The sequence below is a fragment of the Monodelphis domestica genome, chromosome 7 (genome assembly GCF_027887165.1).
Source record: "Monodelphis domestica isolate mMonDom1 chromosome 7, mMonDom1.pri, whole genome shotgun sequence".
NCBI classification, from domain to species: domain Eukaryota; kingdom Metazoa; phylum Chordata; class Mammalia; order Didelphimorphia; family Didelphidae; genus Monodelphis; species Monodelphis domestica.
In genome coordinates, this window is record NC_077233.1 from 1,835,361 (window position 1) to 1,860,062 (window position 24,702).

At 54.6% G+C, this 24,702-nt stretch overlaps 2 protein-coding genes across 4 annotated transcripts in view; one reads left to right on the top strand and one right to left on the bottom strand.

Moving 5' to 3' along the window:
• Positions 1 to 16,721, top strand: part of IARS1 (isoleucyl-tRNA synthetase 1) — a 36,687-nt gene extending 19,966 nt beyond the window's left edge. For all 3 annotated transcript variants that reach the window (XM_001379479.4, XM_056804025.1, XM_056804026.1), the window contains exons 20-34: positions 4,078 to 4,198; positions 4,433 to 4,524; positions 5,110 to 5,187; positions 5,649 to 5,770; positions 10,645 to 10,747; positions 10,895 to 10,978; positions 11,334 to 11,508; positions 11,749 to 11,861; positions 12,189 to 12,284; positions 12,465 to 12,641; positions 13,589 to 13,694; positions 14,556 to 14,681; positions 15,456 to 15,596; positions 15,675 to 15,818; positions 16,506 to 16,721. In XM_001379479.4, the coding sequence (XP_001379516.1) occupies positions 4,078 to 4,198; positions 4,433 to 4,524; positions 5,110 to 5,187; positions 5,649 to 5,770; positions 10,645 to 10,747; positions 10,895 to 10,978; positions 11,334 to 11,508; positions 11,749 to 11,861; positions 12,189 to 12,284; positions 12,465 to 12,641; positions 13,589 to 13,694; positions 14,556 to 14,681; positions 15,456 to 15,596; positions 15,675 to 15,818; positions 16,506 to 16,588 (1,761 nt within the window). In that variant the 3' untranslated portion in view covers positions 16,589 to 16,721. The remainder of the gene's footprint in view (positions 1 to 4,077; positions 4,199 to 4,432; positions 4,525 to 5,109; positions 5,188 to 5,648; positions 5,771 to 10,644; positions 10,748 to 10,894; positions 10,979 to 11,333; positions 11,509 to 11,748; positions 11,862 to 12,188; positions 12,285 to 12,464; positions 12,642 to 13,588; positions 13,695 to 14,555; positions 14,682 to 15,455; positions 15,597 to 15,674; positions 15,819 to 16,505) is intronic.
• A 1,319-nt stretch (positions 16,722 to 18,040) lies between these two features.
• On the bottom strand, positions 18,041 to 20,140 carry C7H9orf152 (chromosome 7 C9orf152 homolog). Its single transcript, XM_007505808.3, has 2 exons — positions 19,920 to 20,140; positions 18,041 to 18,682 (listed from the first exon to the last, which is right to left on the bottom strand). The coding sequence occupies exons 1-2, from the start codon at positions 20,002 to 20,004 to the stop codon at positions 18,327 to 18,329; spliced, it is 441 nt and encodes a 146-aa protein (XP_007505870.1). The 5' UTR covers positions 20,005 to 20,140; the 3' UTR covers positions 18,041 to 18,326.
• Between the last annotated feature and the right edge of the window lie 4,562 nt (positions 20,141 to 24,702).

A 24,702-nucleotide genomic window follows, 5' to 3' on the forward strand; every position in this document is an offset into this window, starting at 1 on the left:
GTACGGCCAATTCAGTCTTGCCTCCTACCCCCTCAGCGCATCTGTCTCCTTGCAGTGAGGCCTGTTGGCGTCTGTCTTCTGGTCATGCCCTGCCTGCCGTTCATGCTTGGAGCATCCTCAGGAGACCTGTCTCTGGCCTTTGAGGACCCAAGTTAGCTCGTCAGTCAGCTCTTTGTGGCAGTACTGCATTCTGCCAAATCACAAGGGTTTTGTAATTGGGCAGCAGAGGCCCTAAGCATAAAGACAAGGCTGCCTTTGGAGGACCCTTTGCAGAACTCTCCCCTGCCCCTGTTCTCCCCGATGCAGTTGGAGAATTTCTGTGGGTGGAAAAGGAGGTGTTACAGGGGCACTCCCTTATCTAGGAGGTTTGGGGTAGTTCCCCCCCTTTCCACTTCAAACAACTTGGGAATCCATGCTGTCCAGAGTGCCCCCATTAGCCCTCTCTGGCATGGTTTCACCCTGCTCCAGACCCTTTCTTCCATCTCCCATTTTTATTTGCCTCCTCTCTGGGTTGGCCAGTTCTGATTGCCCCATCTTTTCCTGCCCCTGGATTTGTTCTCATTTCTAGCCCAACTGGAACCCAAACCCCGAGGGTGTCAGGGCTAGCTCCCATAGCCGTGAATGCTGGGTCATTCTGTGGGGTCTGTGTCCTGCCTCTTGGACAAACTCTCCAATATGCTTCTTGCCATTTGGCCAGTTTCCACCTGTATAAAGAAGGTGCCTTAACCAGGTCTCAGAGGGGGCTATGTGGAAGGGTTAGACCTGTTGTCAGTCAGCATTTATTAGCCATTGACTGTGTTCCAGGTTCTGTGCCCAACAGATAGCCATGAGCCAGTGTTTCCATCTCCTTCCTCCTCTGCCCTCACACATCAGCTGGTCCGCTCTCTGCACGTGGGGATGCCTTCATTCTTTGTATCTAGCCCTTTGTGGGCCTGAGTAGACTGTCATGTCTGAGGTGCTCTCTTTTGTGGCTCCTTCTCAGGAGCACCCCAGACCCTGCTGATTGTATGTCCTATGAGTCATCTCCTTTCTTCAGCTAGCTTCTCTGTCCACTCTCTTCTTTCTCCCATCATTCATAGGCTCTTATTATGGCCCTTAGTAAGTGTCAGGAATCTGGAGCCTGCCTGGAGAGGAATGGAGACATGGCTGGCTCTGCCTTGGGGTGGGCAGCCTTGGTTGGAGATGACTGAGTTTTGCTCAGCCCCTTGTTTTCTGGGCTCTCTTCAAGCCTGGAGGAGATATTATGGAGGGATTCCGAAATTCATGAGACACATTTAAGTGAAAGGTTTCTGGCCTTCCAGAAGTGTCTGGTTGGAGACAGGGTCAAGATGGCGGCTTAGAAGCAGCGAAAGTCGAGTCCTTTGTCAAAACCCTTCCACAACAATTAAAAACAAAGCACTTTGAGGTGAACATAAAACCAAATGCAACAACAGGACAGAGCCAGGAGACTCTCCTGCTCAATTCAACTTAAAAAGTACACAGAGAAGGCTGAATTCTTTGGTTTAAGGAAAAGAAAGAAGAAAGGTCCCAGGACCCCTTCCCTACCTACTATGCTGAGGCTCAGGCGATTGTTGGGATCTCGGGGTGAGGGCTTCAGCCCAGAGGGAATGCTTTGCTACTACAGCTACTCCAGACACATATTTAGGGTGAGCTCTGACCACAACTGGCAAGGGAGCCAGCTAGAGGAGAGGGGCAGAAAGGAGAGCAGCCTGGTCACAGCCTTCAGCCACTACTCCTCCATCTTGGCCTTTGCCTCTGGATGCTTTGGCTTCAGGGCACATCCATCCAGCTCTTCAGATCAACACCACAGGCTTAATCCTGCCTATCAGTAGTGCAGATAAGAAGCCTTCAGAGGACAGGGAAGCTCAATCTCCAAGACCCCTCACCCACCTACTGCACTGAGACCCAGGCTAAGAATCTGGCTGACTAGGATCCCAGGGCGAAGATCGTAACCACAACAGAGTACTTTGGTACCACCATGAGAAGCTCAGGGCTCTGACTGGGCAACTGGCAGGGAGGTGGCTGGCAGAAAGAAGTAGAGAGGAGGACTGAGGGCAGCTACCTTCAGCCTCCACACCTTCACCTTCAGCTTCTGCTAGCAGCTAGGGAAGATCTGGCCTCAAGGCTCATTAATACAGTAGGTCAGCTCACCATCTTCTCTCCAGGTAATGAACAAAGAACAAATGGAACAGAGGAGGACCGAGGAACACCAAGCAAAAACTTGGGAACTCCTGTGAATTGGACATAAGCTTTGGAAAAACTCATAACATAATTCAAAAAAACAATTAAGAGAGACTGAAGAAAATTGGGGAAAGAATTTAAAAAGCAAAATAGGTCATATGGAAACAGAGACCCATGAACTAAGACAAGAAAATAGTGTCTTTAAAGCCAGAATTGACCAGCTTGAAAATGAGGCAAAGAAAGTGAAAGATGACCTACAAAAGAGAAACAGACTAAAAGGAAAAGGATGATCAAAAAGGCAAGAATGAAATTCAGTCTTTAAAAACTAGAATCCAACAACTAGAAGCAAATGACTTCACAAGGCAGCAAGAGTCTATAAAACAAAATCAAAAGAATGAAAAAATTGAGGAAAATATGAAATATCTCAAAAATACCTGATTAAAAAAATACCTGATAAAACAACAGACCTACAAAATAGACCCAGAAGAGACAATTTAAGAGTTGGGGAGGGGGGGCAACCAGGTAGCTTAGTGGATTGGGAGCCAAGCCCAGAGATTGGAGGTCTTGGTTTCAAATCTGGCCTCAGCACTTCCCAGCTGTGTGACCCTTAACCCCCATTGCCTAGCCCTTACCTCTCTTCTGCCTTGGAACCAATACACAGTATTGATTTCAAGATGGAAGGTGAGGGTTTAAAAAAATAATAATAAAAAAAGTTGTTGGACTACTGGAAAATCATGACAAAAGAAAAAGCCTGGATATTATTCTACAGGAAATTATCCAAGAAAACTGCCCTGACAGTCTTGAATAAGAGGATAAAGTAGAGATTAAAAGAATCCAAAGATCACCTCCCTGCATTAAATCCCCAAATTGACAATGCCCAGGAATGTTATAGCTAGGTTCGAGAACTTCCAGACCAAGGAAAAGATACTACAAGCTGCTAGAAAGAAACCATTTGGCTATCATGGAGCCACAATTAGGATAACACAGGACCCAGCTGCTTCCACATGGAAGGAAGGGAAGGCATGGATATGTGATATACTGGAAAACAAGGGAACTGGATCTATAACCAAGAATCAACTTCCCAGCAAAATGAACTATATTCTTACAGGGGAAAATATGGTCATTTAATAAAATAGAAGACTTCTAAGCATTCCTAAAGAAAAGTCCAGACTTAAATAGAAGTCCCTGGGTATCCCATTGTCAGTCAATCTAATAAGCAGTCAACATTTATTTATTTAGCACCTACTGGGTGGATCGTGTCCCTCCTGCTCATAAATAGGCAGGGGTTCCCTGTTGTCCCTGGAACTTTCTTGCCTGGTGTTCAAGGCCATGTCCAACTTGCCTCTGTCTGTCCTTTTCAGAGGTCTTTCTGTATTCCGGCCACACAGAACTTCTAGCCAGTGGGGGCTACAGGTCTATGAATAGGCTGCCCTCCCTGGCTGGTGTGTCTTCACTCTCTGGCTCTGCCTTCCCTTTCTTTCTGTGTCCAGCTCAAGGGCCCCATAGAGAGCCCTGAAGCCTTCCCACCCATGTCCCAGCTCACCACCATTACCTGCCCCCAAATTTCTTTGGCCTTGGAGAAGGCCTCTCCTTTCCACATGTTACATGCCAATCTTGGACTCTTGGACTTAGACTCCCATGGATCAGTCCAGTCGGGCCTTAGTGAGGCCCGGTTAGAGTGAGGAGATGGATGGAGGTGGAGGCACGTCTTGGAGAAGCGGTCAGGAATCATTGAATGTTGAAGTCCATTCAGTACAGTGGTCTGGGCCACCCCCTCCTGCCATCTTTTCTCTGGCCTCTGTTCAGTTGGTCACTTCAGCCAGGGGATGACACTCCTTTGAAAGGCCCTCTCCTGTGGCTAACACACATAAAGCACCTGCTCTCTGTTCCTGGCAGGAGGAGCAGGTGGAGTTCCTTTACAATGAGAATGCTGTGAAGGAGAGCAGCAATATCACGGACCGATGGATCCTGTCCTTCATGCAGTCCCTCATCGGCTTCTTTGAGGTCGAGATGGCAGGTGAGGTCCAGTCAGCACCCAGGGAGACGAGCCCAACCCCAGGCGATCGGGCAGTCTGGGTGGGTGCTGGGGGCTGAGCAGCCAGAAGAAAGGTCATTGGTGGGCTGGTGTAACCTCTGCTCCCTGGGAGAGACCTAGGGGGGATTATGGGTAGAGCTCACGGGGTGCCAACATGTAGGCCTTCATGGGCCCTGCCGGGTCATGGACCCATTCCTCCTTCTTGGGTCACCGTAGCTTACCGGCTGTACACTGTGGTGCCACGGCTAGTCAAGTTTGTGGACACACTCACCAACTGGTACGTCCGAATGAATCGCCGACGACTCAAGGTGAGTGCCCGCCCGAGCCAGACTGGCCCAGTGTGGAGGTGGGGGCCAGAGGGGCCTGACGGCTTGTGACACTGCCACAGGGTCTGGGAAAGTATGGGGATTTTCCCCAAGGAATGAGGTGGTCTGCTGGGTGCTGGAGGACGCCACCCCCTTGGACGTCTCGGCCCTTGCAGCCCAGGAGCTGAAACAGTGAATAGGCACTAGGGCCTGAGACCCCTTCCCAAGGGCTGTGGCCTCCCCTCCCACAAAGGATGTTCCTCAGTTTCTTCTAACCTGTGTGGCATGGAGGGGAGCCAGGCGGTTGGGGGTGGGTACCTCCCCAGGGAGGAGGCCTGGAATCTGCTGGTCACTGATGTCCCAGTGTGCAGACAAAGAAACCAAGTCCAAGAGGTGACATTCCTTGTGGAGGGCAGGGGGGTTCACTTGGCTTCTCTCCCCCCGGGATGGGGTGCTCAGATATCTGCAAGTAGAGAAGGCCAGGATGTGGTCGGGGGCTGCACTTGGGGCCCCATGATTACCAAGTGAAACCTCATTTTTCAAGGCTCAGACAGAAGCAATGGGGGATTTCTGGTCTTTTCTCTTTAGGGTGAGAATGGGACCAGCGATTGCATCATGGCCCTCGAAACTTTATTCAGCATTCTCTTCTCCCTGTGCAAGCTGATGGTGAGTGGCCCGTCCTCCTAACTCACCCAGAAGGGTGCCCAGCTGCATGGGCCAGGAAGCGCAGTCTTTGGATGAGGGTGTCCCATTTAAGAATTGGGCGATGCCAGGCTGGAATCCTGCCAGGCCACATCCACGTGCTAGCAGCCCTCTGCCCCAGCCTGGATCTCCCAGGTGTTGCCTTCAATTCAGCTCAGAGCTGGGGCTGTTGGGCGATGGCATCACACCCACTGGTTTTCAGAGTACAACACCAGGGCATCCCCTGCATTCCTACATGTTGGCCTAGGACCTTTGTCTCTCACCCGCGAAGGCTACCAGGCCCAGCTCGGGGCTGCAGTCCAGCCTCTTGTGAGACTGGACCCCAACCAAGTTGAAGGGGGAGGGGGGGGGAGTCAGTGACCCATGGTCAGGTGCTCCCACTGCTGGAGCGGCTGGAGCAGGTGGGTGCCCTCTCCTTTCTGTAGGCCCCCTACACCCCCTTCCTCACTGAGCTGATATACCAGAACCTGAAGACCCTCATTGACCCAGCTTCAGTCCAGGAGAAGGACACCCTGAGCATTCACTACCTCATGCTCCCCCATGTCCGGTAAGTGTGGGCAGGAGGATTGCCCCACTGCAGACCTTTCCTGGGGCCACCTATAAGGCTCTCAGGAGGAGGAGGAGCTCCCAAAGGGTTGACTCTTTCATCCAGTGTTATGGTGAAAATCACCTTTAAGGATTGTTATAATATAAATTTATGGTCGCCAAGGAATTTACTGATGAAATTCCTAAAATGAAACACTCAAGTCAGAACGGAGTCTATGGTGGTTTAATCACAACGGGAGTAAGAAAGGGAGAGGGAGTGAAGGAGAGAGGAGGAAAAGGAAAAGGGTTAACTCAACCTTCTGGCAGAGCCACACGGAGTTTAGGCCTGAAGGCCAAGGTAGAGAAGAGAGGCAGTCCTTGACTCACGTGACCGATCTGAAGGGAAGCTGTCTGCGGGGTTCCTCCCTGCTCAAGCTCCTTGCACGAACGGCTGCCGCCTAGCTCTGTCCACAGGAAGTGAGCGAATTCCAGAGGCTCTTCCCTACCTCACTTCCTGTGCCTCACAAGTGCCAATGGTGACTCAAGTTTGGCTTAGGGACAGCCCAGGTCGGCAGTTAGTTATTTCTGATTTGTCATTGACTAGCACATGCTCGTGTAGTGTAGGTGGGCACCTGGGTGCTAGACCAAGCAAGATGGAGATATTAAAATTCACAGTCCCCCTGATGATGATTGGGGGACTAGTCTCCCCAATTGATCACTAAACATAAGCGTCGTGCACCCCGAAAAATTCTAACTGCAAGTGTATACAAAAATTTGCCCATTAAGAGGAAAACTACAATAGTTGTAGATTAGGGGAAGTAGAGGAGAGAGAAAGAAAGCAAACCAATGTTTTGCTGGGTGCATTGACAAAAGCCAATTAGGGGGCAGTCCCCTTTGGCATAAGAGTGTACATTCAAAATAAATTCAATCAACCGCACCCCAAGGTTCATTCTGGATCTTCCTGTAGTGAAAAGGTTTAGATATCTTTCTGCAAACAGTTCATTCTCTGGATTCAGTTAGTTAGCAAGCTTCTTCTCTGAAGATCTATCTCAAACAAAAATTTAAATCTTGGATTTGATGAAATACAATCCCCCCTGAAGAAAGTGTTGGAAAAAAAACACCGAGTCCAGCTGAGGAATGCAAGGTTTAGTTGTGGAGGGGTGTGGGTTAATTCAAAAGGAAAACAAAAATGAAAACAAAAGAAAAACAAAAAAAAAACAAAAGAAAAAGGGGAAAAATTAAGGGAAAAATATAAACCCTTTATATATACATATATTTATATTAAAGAAGAATTCAAAATCAGTATCAAAATATACAAAATTTTGAGCAGGCAAGAATACATTTTCTCACAGGCCCCTGTATTAGGGTCCAGTTAAGTAATTTCTAATCCCACAAGTCTGTAGGACAGAATGCAGCAAATTTCACTTACCCATTTGCAGCCAAGGCTACAGGAAGTTGCCATACTATAGGAGAGAAAAAAGGACCAGATTCTTATTTTTATAGGGAAGTGTCATTCCCTCGTCTGATTTTACCTTCATTCTCAGGGATGGAGGGAGCCAGGATGGTAGCCAACCTTTGGTACTTGTCTGTAGGTATTTTCACGAAGAGTGTGGATACAGGGAAGGCCTACATCTTACTGTATGTCAACTGTCACAACCCCAAGTCTCACACTAGGTTCAAGTCCTTAGTATTGGCTTAGAAGTTCATCAATCCTACCTGGATTGGTTTTTGACGTTTAGACCTGTGAGCTCTTTTGGCATTATCCAGGTTATCTCTGTGCTCCTTTTTGATCCCATTCCTAGAATCAGACACAAACATTAATCATAGTCCCACAACAATTATCAATAAATGGCAGGTTCCCATAGCCTAAAGCTGTTTGGGTACGTATTAATAATATAGCAAGTATATATAGATATATATTTAAACTAATATTATTGTGAAATAAAAATTAATATTGATTGTATGTACCTTAAGTACATAGAAATGGGAAAAGGGAAAAAATAAAATATTTTAATAAAAGAATAATAATAATAAAATAAGGAAAAGAGAAAAAGGATAAAAGGAAAAAAGAAAAAAAATAAATTCATGAATTCAATGTGTCAAAAACAAAATAAAACAGTTCCACTTGTCAATGGGTAGTTATCTCCAATGCATATATAGGATACAGTCAATCAGTCTCAATAGAAGATGCTCTCTTTATATGTGAGCAATGAATCCAAGAGTCCTTTTCTCCAACCTTTATAGATGTTGGAGTAGTTAACAATATTTGGAATGGTCCTTCCCAGGAAGGCTGGGTTGCTCCTTTACACTGGAAGTTCTTTATATACACGTTGTCTCCTGGGTTCAGGTCATGAAGTGAGAAGTCTAGTGGTCCGGCTTGTACTGCAGCTCCAGATTCATGTAGCTCACGCAGTTTGTGCTGTAATTCCTGTATATAGGAAGCAATAGTAGTATCTCCCCCTAATAGTGAGGTATATGCAAGGGAAAAAGGTTTAGCCTGTACAGGTGGATGTCCAAAAAGCATCTCAAATAGTGAGATGTGTAGAGATAAAATAGGGCCAGAGGGAAAATTTCAGGCCATTTTAAATGGGTCTCAGTGCATAATTTGCCAATCATAGTTTTAAGTTCTTTATTCATCCTTTCAACTTGGCCTGAACTCTGGGGATGATATGGAACATGGAATTTTGGAGTTATCCCCAAGCAAGAATATATCTAATTTAGAACAGAATCAGTAAAATGACTTCCCCTATCAGAATCAATATGTGCTGGCAGGCCAAAGGGAGGAATAATTTCTTTTAAAAGTACCTTAGCAACAAAAAAAAAAGTACCTTAGCACTGTGGCTCGGGCTGTAGGAAATGCTTCCCACCATCTGGTCAGTTGTTCTACTATGACCAGACAAAATTTATATTGACCAGCCTTTGGCATTTTTATAAAATCTATCTGCAGGTGCTCAAAAAGTGTGTGAGCCAGAGGTCGCCCACCAAAGGCTTTTCCATGAAAGGCATCTTGGTTATATGCCTGGCAGGTAGAGCAGGCTGAACACACTTTAGAGGCTATGGTAGTTATACCAGGGGCTATCCATACTCTCTTAACAGAGTTCATGATGCCCTGGGTACCAAAGTGGCCATTATTATGAACAGATTGGCAAATTTGGTAATAGAAACTTCTAGGGAGCAGGGGTTTTCCTTCAGATGACACCCAAACTCCATTGATCTGTTTTGCTTTGAATTTTTGTTTCCATTTTTCCACTTCCTTTTCATTATAGGAAAGTGATAAATTTAAGTCATCAGTGGTTGTTAATGTTAAACATAATTCAGGCCCTTCTATGGCTGCTAACTTTGCAGCAGCATCTGTTCGGTCATTTCCCCTAGAGACAGGGTTGGTTCCACCTGTATGGGCAGAGCAATGAACTACAGCTAGGGCTTCAGGCAGCTGTAGAGCAGAAAGGACTTCATTAATAATTTCCGCATTAGCTATGGGTTTTCCAGCTGAGGTTAAAAATCCTCTCTGGAGCCATAGCATCCCGACTGAGTGACAAATGCCAAAAGCATATCTAGAATCCGTATAAATTGTTGCCCTTTTACCCTTGGCAATTATACAGGCATGTTTCAGAGCTATGAGTTCTGCCCTAATGTTAGAGGGCAGTGAAACTGACCACTCAGTGGCAAATTCTGAGACTACGGCAGCTCCAGTGTAGCGTATGCCATCTCTCATAAAAGAAGAACCATCAGTAAATAGGACCAGATCTGAGTTGTTTAAGGGAATGTCCAAGAGATCATCCCGAGGCTTTTCTGCCATGGACACTAGTGTTTCACAACTGTGTAATGGTTCTCCTGAAGTTGGTAAATCTGGAAGCAAGGTGGCAGGATTAAGGGTTGTACAGCGTTTCAGAGTAATATTTTCATTGTTTAGCAAGGTTATTTCATACCTTGTAATTCGCTGATCAGAAAATGCCTGTGTTCTCTGTCTTAGCAATAATGCTTCTACCTCATGTGGGTACATAATTGTTAGTGGGCATCCCAATACTAGATAACGGTTTTTGTCACTAGTAAAGCAGTAGCAGCCATGCCTCTAAGGCATGGTGGTGCTCCTGAAGCTATTGGGTCCAGCTGGGCTGAATAATAAGCAACTGGGCGCTGAGAAGGCCCCAAAGTCTGAGTTAAAACACCTGAAGCTACTCTTTGCTCATGTACATACAAAGTAAATGGCTTGTTATAATCTGGGATGCCTAGAGCAGGAGCAGACATGTTTTTATGATCCTTTGGGGAAGTCCTTCCCAGAGGATCAAATGGAGGACTGTAAAAACAGAGACTTGAATCCAGGACTTCAATCCCCAGAAGTCCTTGCTCCACTTTCCCAGAATGCTTTGTAATATCATTGAATTCTCACCTGGGCCGAGATCGAGATGGGGTATTTAACCTTATTGGAAAGGCTTTTGGGGCTCTCTTTTCTTTCCTGTTTCCACTTGCGAGCAGACGGGTCTTTTATGATGTAGGTGAGATTGTGTAGGCCTCTCTCTGGCCTAGACATGTGCTTTTCTTACTTGTATATTCTTAAATTCTTAATCTTAAATAAACCTCTAAAATATAATACTCCTTGCAGAGAGAAACTAATTTCTACCCTACCTCAGTTTCCCTACATTTTAACTCTTACACTAGCCTGACCCAACCCCGTCCCCACTCTCGCTCACTCAGCGTGGAGGGGCTGCGCAGTGGGGAGGCAGGACACGATTCTTTGGACCTAGCTCTGGGCTTCGTTTGTCGTCCCACCAGGAGCTTCCCTGAGGCTCCTGTGGTCTCGGAGCTGGCTCAATCTTAAAGAAATAAAAAGTAGGGAAACTTCCCAAGTAGCCAGGCAGGTGGCTGAGGGCTTCTGGGGCTCTTCTCTCACTCCAGAAAGGACTTGATTGACCAGAAAATGGAGAACGCCGTCTCCAGGATGCAGTCTGTCATCGAGCTGGGCCGAGTCATCCGTGACCGGAAGACCATTCCAATCAAGGTGCAGCAATGATGACGGGGCCTTATGGGAGGAAGCCCTCGGCACTGGGGGGATGATCAGTCTCTGCAGCCTGGGCTTTGGGGTCACTGCAGAGATTCATGTCGGGCCAAGTGTGGGCCTCCAGGATGACCCTTCCTTTTCCTCTAGTATCCTCTGAAGGAGATTGTGGTCATCCACCAAGATGCTGAAGCCCTTAGTGACATCAAGTCTCTGGAGAAGTACATCCTTGAGGTGAAGCCTGCTGGCCTTCCTGGGCAGGGTGGGTGGGCGGGTGGCAGCCCTGGGCCTCGGGCTCATTCTCCGTACTGGGGAAGCTTTCTTGGCCTGGAGCACGTGTTGACATCTCTCTGTTCTCAGAAAAAGTCCGTTAAGCATGAGCGTGACGCCAGCCTGAGGTCTGCCATGTGGGCATGAATGGGCTCTTCCCCCAGGCCGGGGCCATCTTGCCCAGGTTCCTCGAGGCCTTGCCTTTAACTTGGCCCTGTGGGGACAGTGTTGGGCCTTGGGGTTTGTCCCCAGGCCCCCAGAGCCTCTGACCCTTACTCGTATTGTGACATCGGGGTTTTTGTCCTTTACACAAACACAGGAGCTGAATGTCCGGCAGGTGACCTTGTCTACAGATAAAAAGAAGTATGGCATTCGGCTGCGAGCAGAGCCCGACCACATGGTGCTGGGCAAGCGCCTCAAAGGGGCCTTCAAGACCGTGATGGCGGCCATCAAGGAGCTGCCCAGCGAGCAGCTCGAGCGCCTGCAGCAGACAGGTGTGTGTAGGGTCTTCCTCCTCCCCCTGGCAGGGGCATCCTGCTGATGCCAAACCCTGCTCAGTGGCTTTGGCCAGATGCCCTGTGGGCAAAGGAGTCTGGGCTTGGCTGGGATGAAGTGCGGCTGGAAGGGTCACCGTACTCGGGGGCCTTGGCGGGGGGGGACCTCACTGCACTCCCCCCCAACTTGTCCTGGGAGGACCATTGTGGTGCCCCATGCCAGCTCCCTGTCTCCAACAGGGTCTCTTGTGGTGGAGGGGCACGAGCTCCACAAGGAAGATGTCCGCCTCCTATACACCTTTGACCAGGCCCAGGGGAGCACGTCCCAGTACGAGGCGCACTCGGACGCTCAGGTACCACCTGGCTGGGGCTGGGGCAAGGCCTGAACTCGGCTCCTTCTGGGTCCAAGGCAGCTCTCTCCCCCTCCGGCTGAAAGTCAGGTTGTGGGTCGGCGGCGGCCTGTGCGGCCTGGCACACAGCAGGGTTGTTCTCTGGTTTTCTTACTCGGAGGTCGGAGGGCACAACATGTCCCTCGCTGCTGGCTAAGAGACCCTGGGACCCCTGGCTCAGCCGTCTGCCAGCTCAGGGCAAGGTGTCTTCCTCGGGCTCCTCGGGGTTCATGGAGAGGCAGGGGATGGCCGGATCTCGGCCTCACCACCCCCTTGGGCTTTCTCTGACAGGTTCTGGTGCTGCTCGACGTCACCCCAGACCAGAGCATGGTCGACGAAGGCATGGCCCGGGAAGTCATCAACCGTATCCAGAAACTCCGAAAGAAGGTGCAGGAGCCACGGGGTCCGGGCTGTGGGGGCCGGGAGGGGTAAGGAGGTGGCAGTGGCCCTGGACGCGTCCAGTCGGGCCCCTCTGGGAGAGGAGCCGCTCCCCGTTAGCCCGAGGGGGCTCCCTCCCACCCCCTTGCCCGGCTGATGCCCATTTCCGGTTTTGTTTCCCATCTCAAGTGCAATCTGGTGCCCACGGATGACATCACTGTGTACTACAGGGCGCCCTGCCAGGGAGACTACCTGGACACGGTCATCCAGAGTCACACGGAGTTCATCCTGGCCACCATCAAGGCTCCGCTCAAGCCCTACCCAGTGTCACCATCAGACAAAGTGCTCATTCAGGAGGTGACCCAGGTGAGGGCATCCCCACACCATCTGGGAGTGGCCCTCTCCTCTGGGCAGCCCTCCGGAGACCTGGGGCCCCTCCTGAGGAAGGGGGGTCTGGAGGGTCTCTGGGTCCGGCTCTCTCCGTGCCTTGGCCCAAGTTCTCTTGACACGTCGCTGCCTCACCTGAAAACGAGAAGCCCCCGAAGTGGGGCTGGCTGCGAGGCCAGGGTCCAAGAAGGCTTGACCTTGCCTGGCCGGACCCCTTACCTGCCCTCATCCCGTCTTGAGCCTCTGCACCTCAACAGACCTGGGCTTCCAGGGAGTCAGCAGTGGGCGCAGCAGGCAGCCATGCCTTGTGGCCCAGGCAGCCCCGGGAACGAGGAGGGAGGATGGAAGGAGGAGGAGGAGGATCCCTGCAGAGAAGAGAGACGGGGTGGGGAGAGCCAGACCCCTGCGGGGGCCATCGAGTTGGGGAAGGGGCTGGGAGGCCTGTGGAAGGATGTTGGAGGTCAGGAAGAGCTGGAGCTGGCCCACAGAGGAACAAGCTGCCCTGGCAGTAGCAGGCCACTGAAGGTTTCTGGGCAGAGGCTGCCCGCTTGGGGATCTCCATGGGGTCAGTCATGGTACAGACCAGAGGCCCGCTTGAGGGGCAGTCAGAGCATAGCCTGTGCAGCCTCCCTTCTCTGCTTTCTGGTTTCTGTATCCCTGGGCTGGGCTGGGCACAGTGCCAAGAGCTGGAGATTCAGAGAGGCCGCTTCTGCCCGCCAGGAGGGCATTGAGGGTGACGGAGGTATCCAGGCAGGACACGCTGGCAAGGGCCAGAGAAGCAACAGTGTTCCCGCGCCTGTGGGAGTCGGGTGCCCGAGGCCCCAAGTGCTGTGAAGAACTGTCCCCCACAGGCCCATCTCCCCTGGCTCCTTCCCCCTTGGGGAGGGCCGCAGGCGCAGGAATGCTAAACTCCCTGCTGTGTTCAGTTAAAGGGCTCCGACCTGGAAATCACCCTCACGCGGGGTGCCGCCCTGCCGGGTCCAGCGTGCGCGTACGTCCATCTGAACGTCTGGGCCAACGGCAGAGAGCAAGGTAAGACCCGGGCCCTGCCCGCGCCAGGAGACACGCCGGTCTTCCCCTGGCTGCCATGTTGGCATATCCCTTGGGGCAGAGAGACCACCTCTGTCCATCCTCGGAGGCTCCTGGCCAGATCAGCTCCAGCCCTCCACTCCTCTCCCAGCTCCCTTGAGGCTGCCCATTGTGACCACCCAAGGTAGCTTTGGCGAGCTCCCATGCCAGAGGGGCATTTCCAGCTCTCCTGGGCAGTGGTAGCCGGGCAAGACAGATCCAGCCCCCAGGAGAGAAGCAGGAACCTGGGCTGAGCTAGGAGTGGGGGGGGGGGGCTGCTCCCAGGCCCCCAGGAGAGCCCCAAATCCCTCTGCCTGAGAGAGCTGGGCTGGCAGCCAGGCCTGGCCCTGGACCAGAAGCCCCTCGCCATCTCTCGGCATTCAGGGTCTCCTGGCCCTCCTGCCCTTGTGGTGATGGAAGATGAACTTGGGAAGAGCCCACGGCTGCCAGGTGGCATTCAGAGTGCCCGCCGCGGGGACGCCCTCAATAACTTGTTCCCGCCGAGAGCCTGCCTGGCTCCCGGGATGAGGCCATGAGTTGGGCCAGCCTTCCCTCTCGTCAGCCAGGACGGCCCCCGCCTCCTCCTGAGCCTGCCCTCCCCAGCTTGGCCTCTGGGATTCCCTCTGAGCCTCCACGCCTAGCCTGAACAGGCACCGAGCCCCTTGGTCTCTGGGAGACGTGCAGTGGGTGCCAGAGTGGCCGTGACTAGCCCGTCCACGGGGAGCGCCAGACCCTCGAGGGCCGTCCGCTTTCTCCTGCCCGTCTCCTGCGGACAAGATGACCGGGGGAGGCGTCTGGGTCAGCCCGTCGCTTTGGTCTCCCCAGGCGGCGTCCTGCTCCTCGAGAATCCCAAGGGCCATCACCGGCTGGACCTGGCCAAGCTCAAGGGCGCCGTCGGCTGCATCTTTGACCTCCGTGCTCCCGAGCTGGCCGTCTTCCACGAAAAAACAGGTTTGTGGTCAGTGGAGCTGGCGGGCGCCATGCCGCTCGCCCTTGGCTCCGGGGAAGCGCACGCCCCGGGTGAAGGCCTTTGCCAGGCCACAGCAGGCCACAAGCACAGATCCTTTCCATAGGCCAGAGAGAGGGAGCCCTCGAGGGCAAGACTGGGGCTTGGTCGCCTTTGGGTGTCCCCAAGGGAGAATTCCTTCCTCTGTGTCGGGAATAAGCAGGTGGAATGACCAGAGTCCAGGGAGGAGAAGCTGACGGGCCGGGCAGGGCTGGGCAAACGGAGGAGCCGTCCGGCCCCCAGAGAGCCATGGGGGGAAGAGGAGGCAGTCCCGAGCCAGGGCCGGGCGTCCAGTTCTGTGGCCTTTCTGGTGCCTCCGGCCCCCTGTGCTGTGTGGAGATGGGGGTCTCCCCCAGGAGGGGCTCCCCTGTCCGGCACTGTGCTCGGCTCGGAGCCCCCACAGCCCTTGAGTAGATGCCGCTCCCCTTGAGCCGAGGCTCCCCCGCAGCCTGGCTTGGCTGGGTCAGGGTTTGGGGTTCTGCTTCCCTCCTCCGGGGCGAGGAGGAGAGGGGGGTCTCCCTGGACATGGGGCTCCCTCGGCGGCCTCCCCAGTGCCTTGGGGCCCCATCCTTCGCCCTCGACAGGTGAGGGTGACGGCGTGCACGTGTGCCCGGCTGTGGCGCCCGCTACCGGCTCCTCCCGCACACGGCCTCCTCGTTTTGGGGGGCTCAGGGGCCTCTGTCCCCCACGCGTCAGCCCCCTCCTCCTCCTCCTCTCAGAAGTCCTCAGTAAGACGGATCTGCTGAGCCTCAGCGGGAAGACCCTGTGCGTGACTTCTGGCTGCCCCCCGGCTCCGGCCCAGAGCCCCGGCGCCCTCTGTGGCTTCATCAACCTGCAGCTGTTGGGTGCCAAGGCACAAGGTGCGCGGGGGGGCGTGGGGGGCACCCAGGGCGGGGGAGGCCCCCGGATGGGCGCTGACAGCTGCGATTCTTCCCCAGAGAGCCCAGTGGGCACGCTGCTCCTGGAGAACCCGCCGGGCCACCAGCACCTGACGTACCCGGGCCTGCTCCACGAGGCCGCCAAGGTGTTCGGCCTGCGCAGCCGCAAGCTCAGGCTCTTCCTCAACGAGTCCCAGACCCAGGGTGAGAGGGCCACCTCCGCGGGGGCAGGGGGCAAATGTGGGCGATGCCCCTGCGGCCCCCCAGGACACTCCTGCAGGCCATGCTATCTGGGAGGCAGCTCCAGGATGTGGGCCTGGGGTCAGGGAGACCCGAGTTCAAATCCTGTCTTAGATGGGTGTTCCTGGACATGTCATTTCTCTGCCTCCGTTTCCTCAACTGTAAAGGCGGGGGGGGGGGTGAAGGGGGGATGCTAGCACTACCCCCACCAGGGTTGTGGGGAGGCGTTAGTACTGTCTCCCCTCCACACACGGGCCAGTTTCTCAGCTAGCACCAGACAGATGACCTCCCCTCTGGCCAGGCCCACAGATCTGAGCCTGCCTCAGCAGGGGTAGAAGCAGGCTGTGACCCGGGCCTGGAGGAGAAATGCTGGCATTGCGCCACGGGGTCAGCAAGGGCCCCAGCGGCCCGAGAGCCAAAAGGCACCCTGGAGCATCCTCCCATTTGACAGAAGAGGAAACTGAGGCCCAGGGCTGGGGAAGGACTTGGCCAAATTTCCCAGCTAGGGAAGTAGGCAGACTCGGTCCCTCTGCCGTCCCTGCAGCCCCAGGAAGCCCCTCCTGGGTGAGGCCCTATGTGAGAAGGGGAGAGCGGGCACAGGGGGGCAGCGGGCAGGCGGGCGCTGATTGGCTGCCGTCTGTCTCCCCGCAGAGATCACAGAAGACGTCTCCATGAAGTCTCTGAACACAAAGACGGTGTACGTGGACGTGCTGCCCACCACGGCCGAGTGCTGACACCCGCTCCGGGCACAGCCTCTCTCTGCCCCTCGTGCCAGGCTCTCCTCCGCCACCTCCCCCTGCTGGGCACAGGGCTGTTTGCCCATTGCTCCCAGCTCGTCCAGACAATAAAGGTGGCCCCCGAGGGCAACCTTGTGTCTCTGGTGACGCCATTCTGGGGCTGGTCAGCCGGGGGGATGGGGGTGTCAGGCCCGATGCTAAGGGAGCTGGCACAGGCTTGGGCAGCAAACCAGGCTGTACTGCGCCCCTGCCCTCGTGGGATCAGATCTGAAGTGCTTGGCACAGCCTGGCACCCAGTGGATGCTTCCTTGGTACCAGGGCCCTGGTGAGCTGTGATGCCACAGTCCAGGCTGTGGCAGAGGCTTCTCTATTTGTGCCCATATGTCCTTGAGTCAGTCCTCTTGTGCCCTACCAGTCTCAGGTGCCTAGCTGAAGGCGGGCATGGTGCCAGGCCCTGTTTGGCTGCTAAATGTGGGAAAGCGCCCTAGGTGGAGCCAGGGGGAAGCCTCCCCCAGGACCAAGCCAAGGTGTCGCAAGTAGGGACAGTTTGTTAACCTGGGGGACCTTTGAGCCTCGGTTTCCCCATTTGTCCAAGGAGACTCTCCTGGCTCTCAGCATCTGACCTCAGGCCCTGGGACCCCATTGTGGAACTCAGGGAAGGATGAGTGGGAGAAGGGAGCCCCTGTAGGACTGGGGCTGGATGGCAGGATGGGGGGCTGACGGGCACCTGCCTGGAGTCGGATCCCAAACAAGTGTGTGGGAGAAGGGGCTCCCTTCTCCAGGAGGGCTGGAAGGAGATGAGCTCCTCGTCTGCCCAGGAGAGCCAATGCCCAGAAGGGAGGGGAGGAGAGGGCCAGGACAGAGCCTGGGGAGCAGGGCAGGGGGTGGGAGGCTGCAGTCGAGGGTCCATCCTTTGTCTGAACCTGCAAAGGGCCAGAGCAGGGTCCGAGAAGGAATGACCTGGAGGGCTACAGCAAGTGGGCCGCCCCAAGGGCCTGGGAGCCAAGATCGCTTGGTCCTCTGCAGGGGCACGGGTCCCTGTTTGGGTACAGGTTGGCCAAGGTGCCAGCTCTGGGATCTCCAGTGAGAGCATGGCAGCTAGCACTGGCACACACTGGTCAGGTGCCAGGCCCAGTGCTTGGACTGGGCCCCAGGGGAAGGCCACAGAAGGGGGGGGGCTGCAATGGGACCCCCATCCAGGGCCAAGAGATGGAGGTGGAGACCAAAGGGTCAGCCATCCACGGAGGGGAAAGGTTCTCGGATGGCCTCGGGCCAGGAGCTGAGGCCCAGCCAGGTGGGGACAAGGGCCTCGGCACTTTCCTGAACCTCAGTTTTCCCATCTGAGATGGGGATGAAGCCCCCATCTGTGAGGTTACCAAAAGTCAGGTTCTCCGACTGAGAAGTGGGTTCTAGAGTTTGTCTCCCCCCAGCCCAGGAGAACTACTCGGATTCCTTTATCCCAGAGAAGCTTTATTGGGGTCGTGGCCACTGTGGAAACATTTCAGTGGTGTCCCCCCAGCTCCCCTCTCAGAGCCTCCACTCCCCAGGGCTCCTCTCGGAAGGGCAGCAGAGCCCTGTGGCCCCTCCTGCCAGACCCGATCTGCGGCCTCCATTGTGGGAGTAAGGGTCCTATCGGGGAGTAGTTCCTCTTGGCCTGAGCTGTCCTCCAGTGGAGGTGATGAGCTCCCCGTGCCTGGAGATCCCCAGGCAAATTCGGGACCTTTCCGCCTAGGCTTCAGGTGGGCCTGTAGAGGCCCAGCCTCCTGGCAGCCTCAGAGACCCGGGGTGCTTTTCTCTTTGGGAAAGGGTAGTGGCTCAGCCCTCGGGCATCAGTAGGACTGGCTGGGGGCTGGGAAGGCTCTTTCTGGGGGCCCTGCTTGGGGGGTGCCTCCCTGCCAGTGCCTTCTTCCATGGGAACTTGGGGGGCCCCAGTGGCCTGCCCGTCCTTCAGAAGAGACAGAGTCTCCCAGCAGCTGGCATGCCGAAGCCGGTGGATGGCCAAGTGGGTGCGCCACGGACCCTGGATGCCCTCCGTGCCCAGCATCTCCGGCCCCGAGCCTCTCGTCTCCATCTTGTTACTGCTGCTTTCACCTGGGGATGTAACGGAGAGCTGAAGCCCTTCACGAGCCCCAGGCCCGCCTCTGGCCTCTCGAAGCCCGTCCGCCCACCCTCTCGTGGACAGAGAAGAGAAGAGGCCTGGAGGCCCTGCCCCGGATCGTCTTCATCTCTCTGGACTTTCCCTGGGGAATCTGGACCTCTGCTGTGTGTGTGTGTGGGGGGGTCTGGGTCCAAGAGGCGCCCCCTCAGGAAATCAGGCCGGAGCTGCCTCTGAGTGGGCTCCCCCCACCAGTAACTGCCCCCTGGCTGGTAGAGAGGCCAGGGAGGAGGGAGGCTGGCTGCCAGGTAGCCCATCCCAGGCCAGAGACCTCAAGCCTCGGGGTCAGACGGGCTGAGAAGGGCCTGGGCCTTCTGAGGGTCGAGTTTGGACGTGGATCCCTTGCCTTGAAGCCAGCAGCCACGAGCTCCCTCGTCTCCCCTCACTGCCACCTGCCATCCCTTGGGGCCCCCTTCCTCACCAGGGTTACACCCCCAAGCCAGAGGCCTCCCGACTCCAGGAGCATCTCGGGCTGCCCTCGAAGGCCGGCCTGCTTCTTCCCTTTGAGGGGCCCCCAAGCTCTGGGGGGGGGGGTGTGCTTGGCAGGAACCTAAAAGCTTGTGGTCAGACGGAGGCCACATGCCCGGCCTTGGCAGGGGCCTCCATGCAGACCCTAAAAGGCTGAATGACGATTCAACGTCTGCCTGCTCAGGTCCCCTGGCACAGGCCCGTTGGCCCACCGTCCCTCCCACTTTGGCTGGGAAGGGGCAGGGCAGAGCCTCTGGGCCCAGGCCATCTTCCTTCCTTAGCCTGGCACATGTGGTCAGATTTTTGCCCACACCGTGGCCTGTACCTACCTCCAGAAGCAATGTGCCCCATGGCCAGACCAGCTGGCTGCCAGGCAGGCCTTAGCCTTGATCACCCAAGATATGGCTCCAAACCATTCAGCCATGTGACCGCTGAACAGATGCCAGCCTGGAACAACGCGGAGGGACTGGCAAAGCTGCTGATGCCAGGTGGACAAGAGGCCGGATCCAGCCTGGGCATGGGGGCAGGGCAGGGCAGGGTGCGCTCCACAGGGTTAGATCCCTCCAGGACCCTCTCTGCCAGCCTCAGGTGTGGCCCTGGGTCCTGGCACCGATGAGGGAATCCATCCACTGGCACCTCCCCCACTGGGGTCTCAGCCTCCCCCCAGGGAGCAGGGAACCTCCTCCTCCCATGGCCCCGCATTACCTGGTCTGACAAGGCTGCCACAGGGGGGCTGCAGCCTCTGCTCCCGTGCCAGGCTCTGGTGCCCCTGAAGAAGGCCCCGTCTCATGCTCCAGGGCAGGTGAGGGTGCTGCCATCCCCTGCTGGAGCTGGAGCAGACTGAGCCCTGCAGGTCACCTGCCTCGCAGTGGGCAGAGCCTGGGCGTGTCCCCTGACTGTTTGCCAAGGGAAAAGCAAACCTGGGCTGTGCCAGGGAGGCCTGGCATGCCCTGCCAGGGAAGGGGGCTGGCTTTCAGGCTCAGGCCCCGGATGGGAGCCCCATGGGAGATGAAGGGGAGGGAGGGCACCAGCCAAGGGAGCCCACAGCAGGGCAGAGCCTCTCGGCTGCCTTTGGTGGTGGCAGAATACGATGAGGGGGCCCTGGGGGGAGGAGCTTCCGCTCTGGAATGCTGCCAGGGAGTTGGTGCCCTGGTAGGCCCATGAGCCTCATGCCCTGATGTTAGGAGCCACGGATGCAGGAGACACCAGGAAGGGCCCAGGTAGACAGGTGGCGGCTGTCCAGTCACAGTCAGAGGCCAGCTCTTGGAACAGTCTGGGGAGGCAGGGTGGCCACCTCATGGGGAGAGGGTCCCCGCAGAGGAGGAGGAGCCCTGGAGGAAGGTCCCACCCCGCTAACAGCATCTCCTGGTGTCTCCCAGAGGCCTCTGCTCCACAGACCCGAACAGAAGGAGCCTCCTGTACCTCATGCCCAAGGCTTCCTGGCTCATCCAGGGGCACCCAGGCCGCCTGGAAATCAGGACCTTCCTCACAGGGGAAGGGGGACCGCTGCCCCGCTCACTGCATTCTACTCTGGGGGCAAGAGAACAAGGGGCAGCCTCAGGCCCAGCCCCAGCCAGCAGGGCGGACCGAGAATGGTGCCCTGGATCAGCTGGAGGGACAGAGGAGACAGACGGGCAGAGGGAGAGAATCAGAGACAGACAGACGACTGGCGCTCCCTCGCCCTCCTCTCCACCTGCTACATCATTTCGTGCCCGGAGATGCTAGCCGTCGTCCTCCGGTAGCCCTGGGACGTCCATCCTTTCACCCGGCCAGCGCTTTGTGGGCCGTCTGGGGCTAACAACAGGCCAGGGCTCGGGCCTGCAGCAGCTCAGCCCCCAGCTGAGCGATCCACCCCAAGGCCAGGAGGCCGTCCCCCAGGAAGCCCCGGTGGGGGGGTCTGCAGGCACGGAGGCCAGGGATGTTGCCATCCATGGGAGGCAGCCGGCTCAGGCTCGGCACTGCGCTGCTCAGGTGCAGGGCCAGCCTTCTGGCTGGAGGGCCAAACAGGCAGACCGCAGGGGCATTTAGTAGTTGGAGGCTGGAGAGGCCTAGAGGGTGTCATGAGCCGGACTCCCAATTCCCCTGCTGCGAGTGGTACGTGCCTAGAGTTGACCCCAGAGCTGAGGGGATCACTGGACGGGCTCGGGGCAGTCTGCTTTGGGCTGGGAGCCGCTCTCTCACCTGGCAGCGGGACAAGGAGTGGCAAAGGCAGGACTGGCCCCAGCTCTTGGGGGAGGTGGCGCTGGTGGTCAGGGGACGGCTTCCAGGACGGAGCCTGTGGCTGGCTTGCCCTAGAGGGCCCCCGTAAGTGCCAGCACGGGCAGCAGGCACAGGAGCTGGCAGAGGCCGCTTGTCTGGCCCAGTTGAAACGTGACCTTTCCTTGGGATCAACTCCCTAAAAAAGCTCCTTTTGCTCTCTTTGCCAGGCCAGTGTTATAGTGGAGGCCAAACTGGCAGGAGCCGGGAGGCTTTGGGCCCCTCTCCCAGCACCAGCAGCCCTCTTGGGCCTTCATTCACACTTCTCCTTATTCTAACACTATTGGGATGGATCAGAGGGGCTCCAGAGGTTCTTCTAGCATCCCAATACCCTTCCCCCGCGGCCCGAGCCTGTGTCCGGGCAGCCCTCACGAGCTTTGGGAGGCCGAGCCCAGACCCTCTCCCTGCAGCTATTTGGGACTGATGCATTAGGAAGCAATGCAGCTGGGAATTGCTTGGCCGGTGTTTTGGCTGATTCCCTGGGATTTCCCAAGCACACCGTCCATCGTAGGATCCGGAAAAGAGTTTCAGCTCCCTTTTCTCCATCTCTGTGCTTCTAGTGTCCTTTTCTCGCCTTACTGCCGTGGCGAGCGTTCCAGAACTGGATGGAACGATGGGGGGAGAGCAGGATGCTTTTGCTTTTCCCCTGCATTTACTGGAAAGGGTTCTAATGTGTCCATTGGGTGCAGGCTGGTTTTCAGCTTTAGGCAGATACTTTTTAGATGCTGAAGAAAGTCCCTCCGAGCCTCCATTTTGAAGGGGTTTTAGCACAAGGGAGTGCTGTAGACTGTTCAAGGCCTTATTTGCCTCTGCTGAGATATGTGTGGTGGGAGATGTTTTTGTTTCTAACAGGATTCACTATGTCCACTGTTTTCCCCCATGGAGTCATCCTTCTGTCCGTGGCACAAATCCCACTTGTTCCCAACAAATGACTTCTTGGAGAAATCCCTAGGCTGGTCGGCAGAATTTAAATATATATTCATGAGTGATATTGGCAAGAATTCTCCCACTGTAAGAATCTTCCCTTGCCTGGAGGAGTAGCTCCAGACTTGTCCCATAAGAGGATTTGGAGTGTTTTCTTTCTTTCTCCATTTGGGGAATAAGCATGACAGATTCCCTGAGTGGCTCCCCTCCTCCCTCGGCGTTTCCTTTACAGCTATATCTATATCCCTCTCTGTGACCGAGTTACTGGAGATAACTCTTTGGTCTTCTCAATTTGGAGAGTTTACCTTCTTGGAGGTGTGCCTCCATTCTGGGTGTGTGTTCTCGTTTTGTTACCAAACAACTAACTTCTGATTATTCTCTTGTTTTCTTCTGGCACTTCTTGCTCATTAGCCATCTTACTGGTTTCTATTTCCAGCCTCTGCTTTTGAATTAGGTGAGCTGAAGATGTATTCATTTTATTCATCTTTTCAAAGCACCAGCTCCTAGTTTCATTTATCTTTGTTTGCTTCCAGTTTCTTTTTCCTTTAATTTTTATAATCTGTGTGTGTTCATTTCAGGTTTGCTTACTGGAGACTTTCTAATTCTTAAAATGCATATTGAATTCATTAATCGTCTCTTTTTGTAGCTTCTGTTTATAGAGGGTTTTTACTCTGGGGACCACTTCAAATTCATCCTCAAAATTTTTGTGTTGTTTCACCGTTATCATTTTCTTTCACCTCATGATTCATTTGTTTCACTGTTAAATATTCATCTGGGTCTGGGTCTCTGTGTGTCTGTGTGCTCCCTGAGCCAATGACTATTTTATTCTGTGAAGAATATCTGTATTTATTTTTCCTTTTTACATTTGTTTGTACTATTTTTCTGCCTAATATATGATCAATTTGTGTTAAAAGTTCTGTGTGCTGAGAAATACACATATTCCCTCAGAGTCCCATTTAGAAAACACCAGGAGCTGCTTAGCTCTGGTTTCTCCAGATCTTTATTATTCCTAGTTTACCTTTCTGTCAGATTTGCCCCAAACTGAGAGACATGTTGAATCCATTTATATTGAACATTATCATCATATTTTCCCCTCTCTGTCTCCAAAACATTTTTCCAAATTAGGATTTTCCCTTTTCTGCTAAGAACACTCAGTCTATTCTGAGGTGGTCCCATTCCCACCAGTTCTCTCCCCCTCACCCTGAAGTGCCCCACTCCTTGTTTGTTGGCCCTTTCCTTGGTTTTGGAGCTGGGCTTTTTAGGTCCTTCTTCCTTTTACATAGTTATTCAGTTAAGCAGACAAGTAGAATCCTCCCGTTCTGCCCCTTCATTAGGTTTGGGTTTTCTATTTCATTTTTCTGCCTTTTTCTACCAACTTTCATTCCCTCATTCTCTTGCTGTCTAGTCTAGACTTTCCTTCTTTGGTCTGTGGCCTTCTGCTTACTGCGGGGCCTCTTGGGGGTTGCCTTGCCACTTCCTGCAGCTCAGAAAGAATGGCAATTGCCCCTTGTGCCTTCACCTCTGCCCTCTGCCTCCCCTTGATGCCTCTTCCCTGAGGCTGTGTCCAGAGCCTGGGAGCTCCGACTCCTCTTCTCCCGAGGCAGGACGAGTGCTTGTCTCCCCAAGCACATTGGTAGAGGAAACTCTTCTCCCATAGGAGCTTTCATGAGTGGCACCCATCCCACCCTAGAAACACGCTTCTCTGGCTAATCCCTCCTGTTTCCTCCTCACCCCTTCTTGGAGGCTCTCTTTGCCCCAAGAAATAATGCGGGGTCCTTTTTCTTTGCCAGCAGCCTTTGGCTCAAAGGGGTCTGTCACGATCGCTTCCTCTCCCTGTTTTGGCTCCCCCTCCCATTCTGTAAACACTGATTCCACCCTAGGGTGCTGGCGTGGGCTAGGTGGGGGTAGTCCCTGATGCCTTTCTTCACCCTCACTTCCATCTGCCTTCTGCTCTCCCTTCTGTCTCCTCTTGGCCGCTGAGAAAGAAGTCTCTGTCTGGCATTCGAAGCCCTTCATCACCCGCTCCTCCTCCCCTCCTACTTTTATGGCCCACCCCACCCCACCCCACATACACCATCTGTCCAGGGGCCCTGGCTGTCCCCAGGGCCAGCGTGCTGTCCTCTGCTGGGACCCCGTCCCAAAGGAGATGCAGCTTCTCCAGGAAGTCTTCCCCTCCCTCTTCGTCCCTCCAATATTATTTCTATTCGCCCTGCCCACAGCCTGGATCACAAGCTCCTTGAGGGCAGGGCCAGCCCTGGGCTTCTTTGGGTAACCCCCGGACTTGGCAGAGTTCCCAGCACTCGGTGTC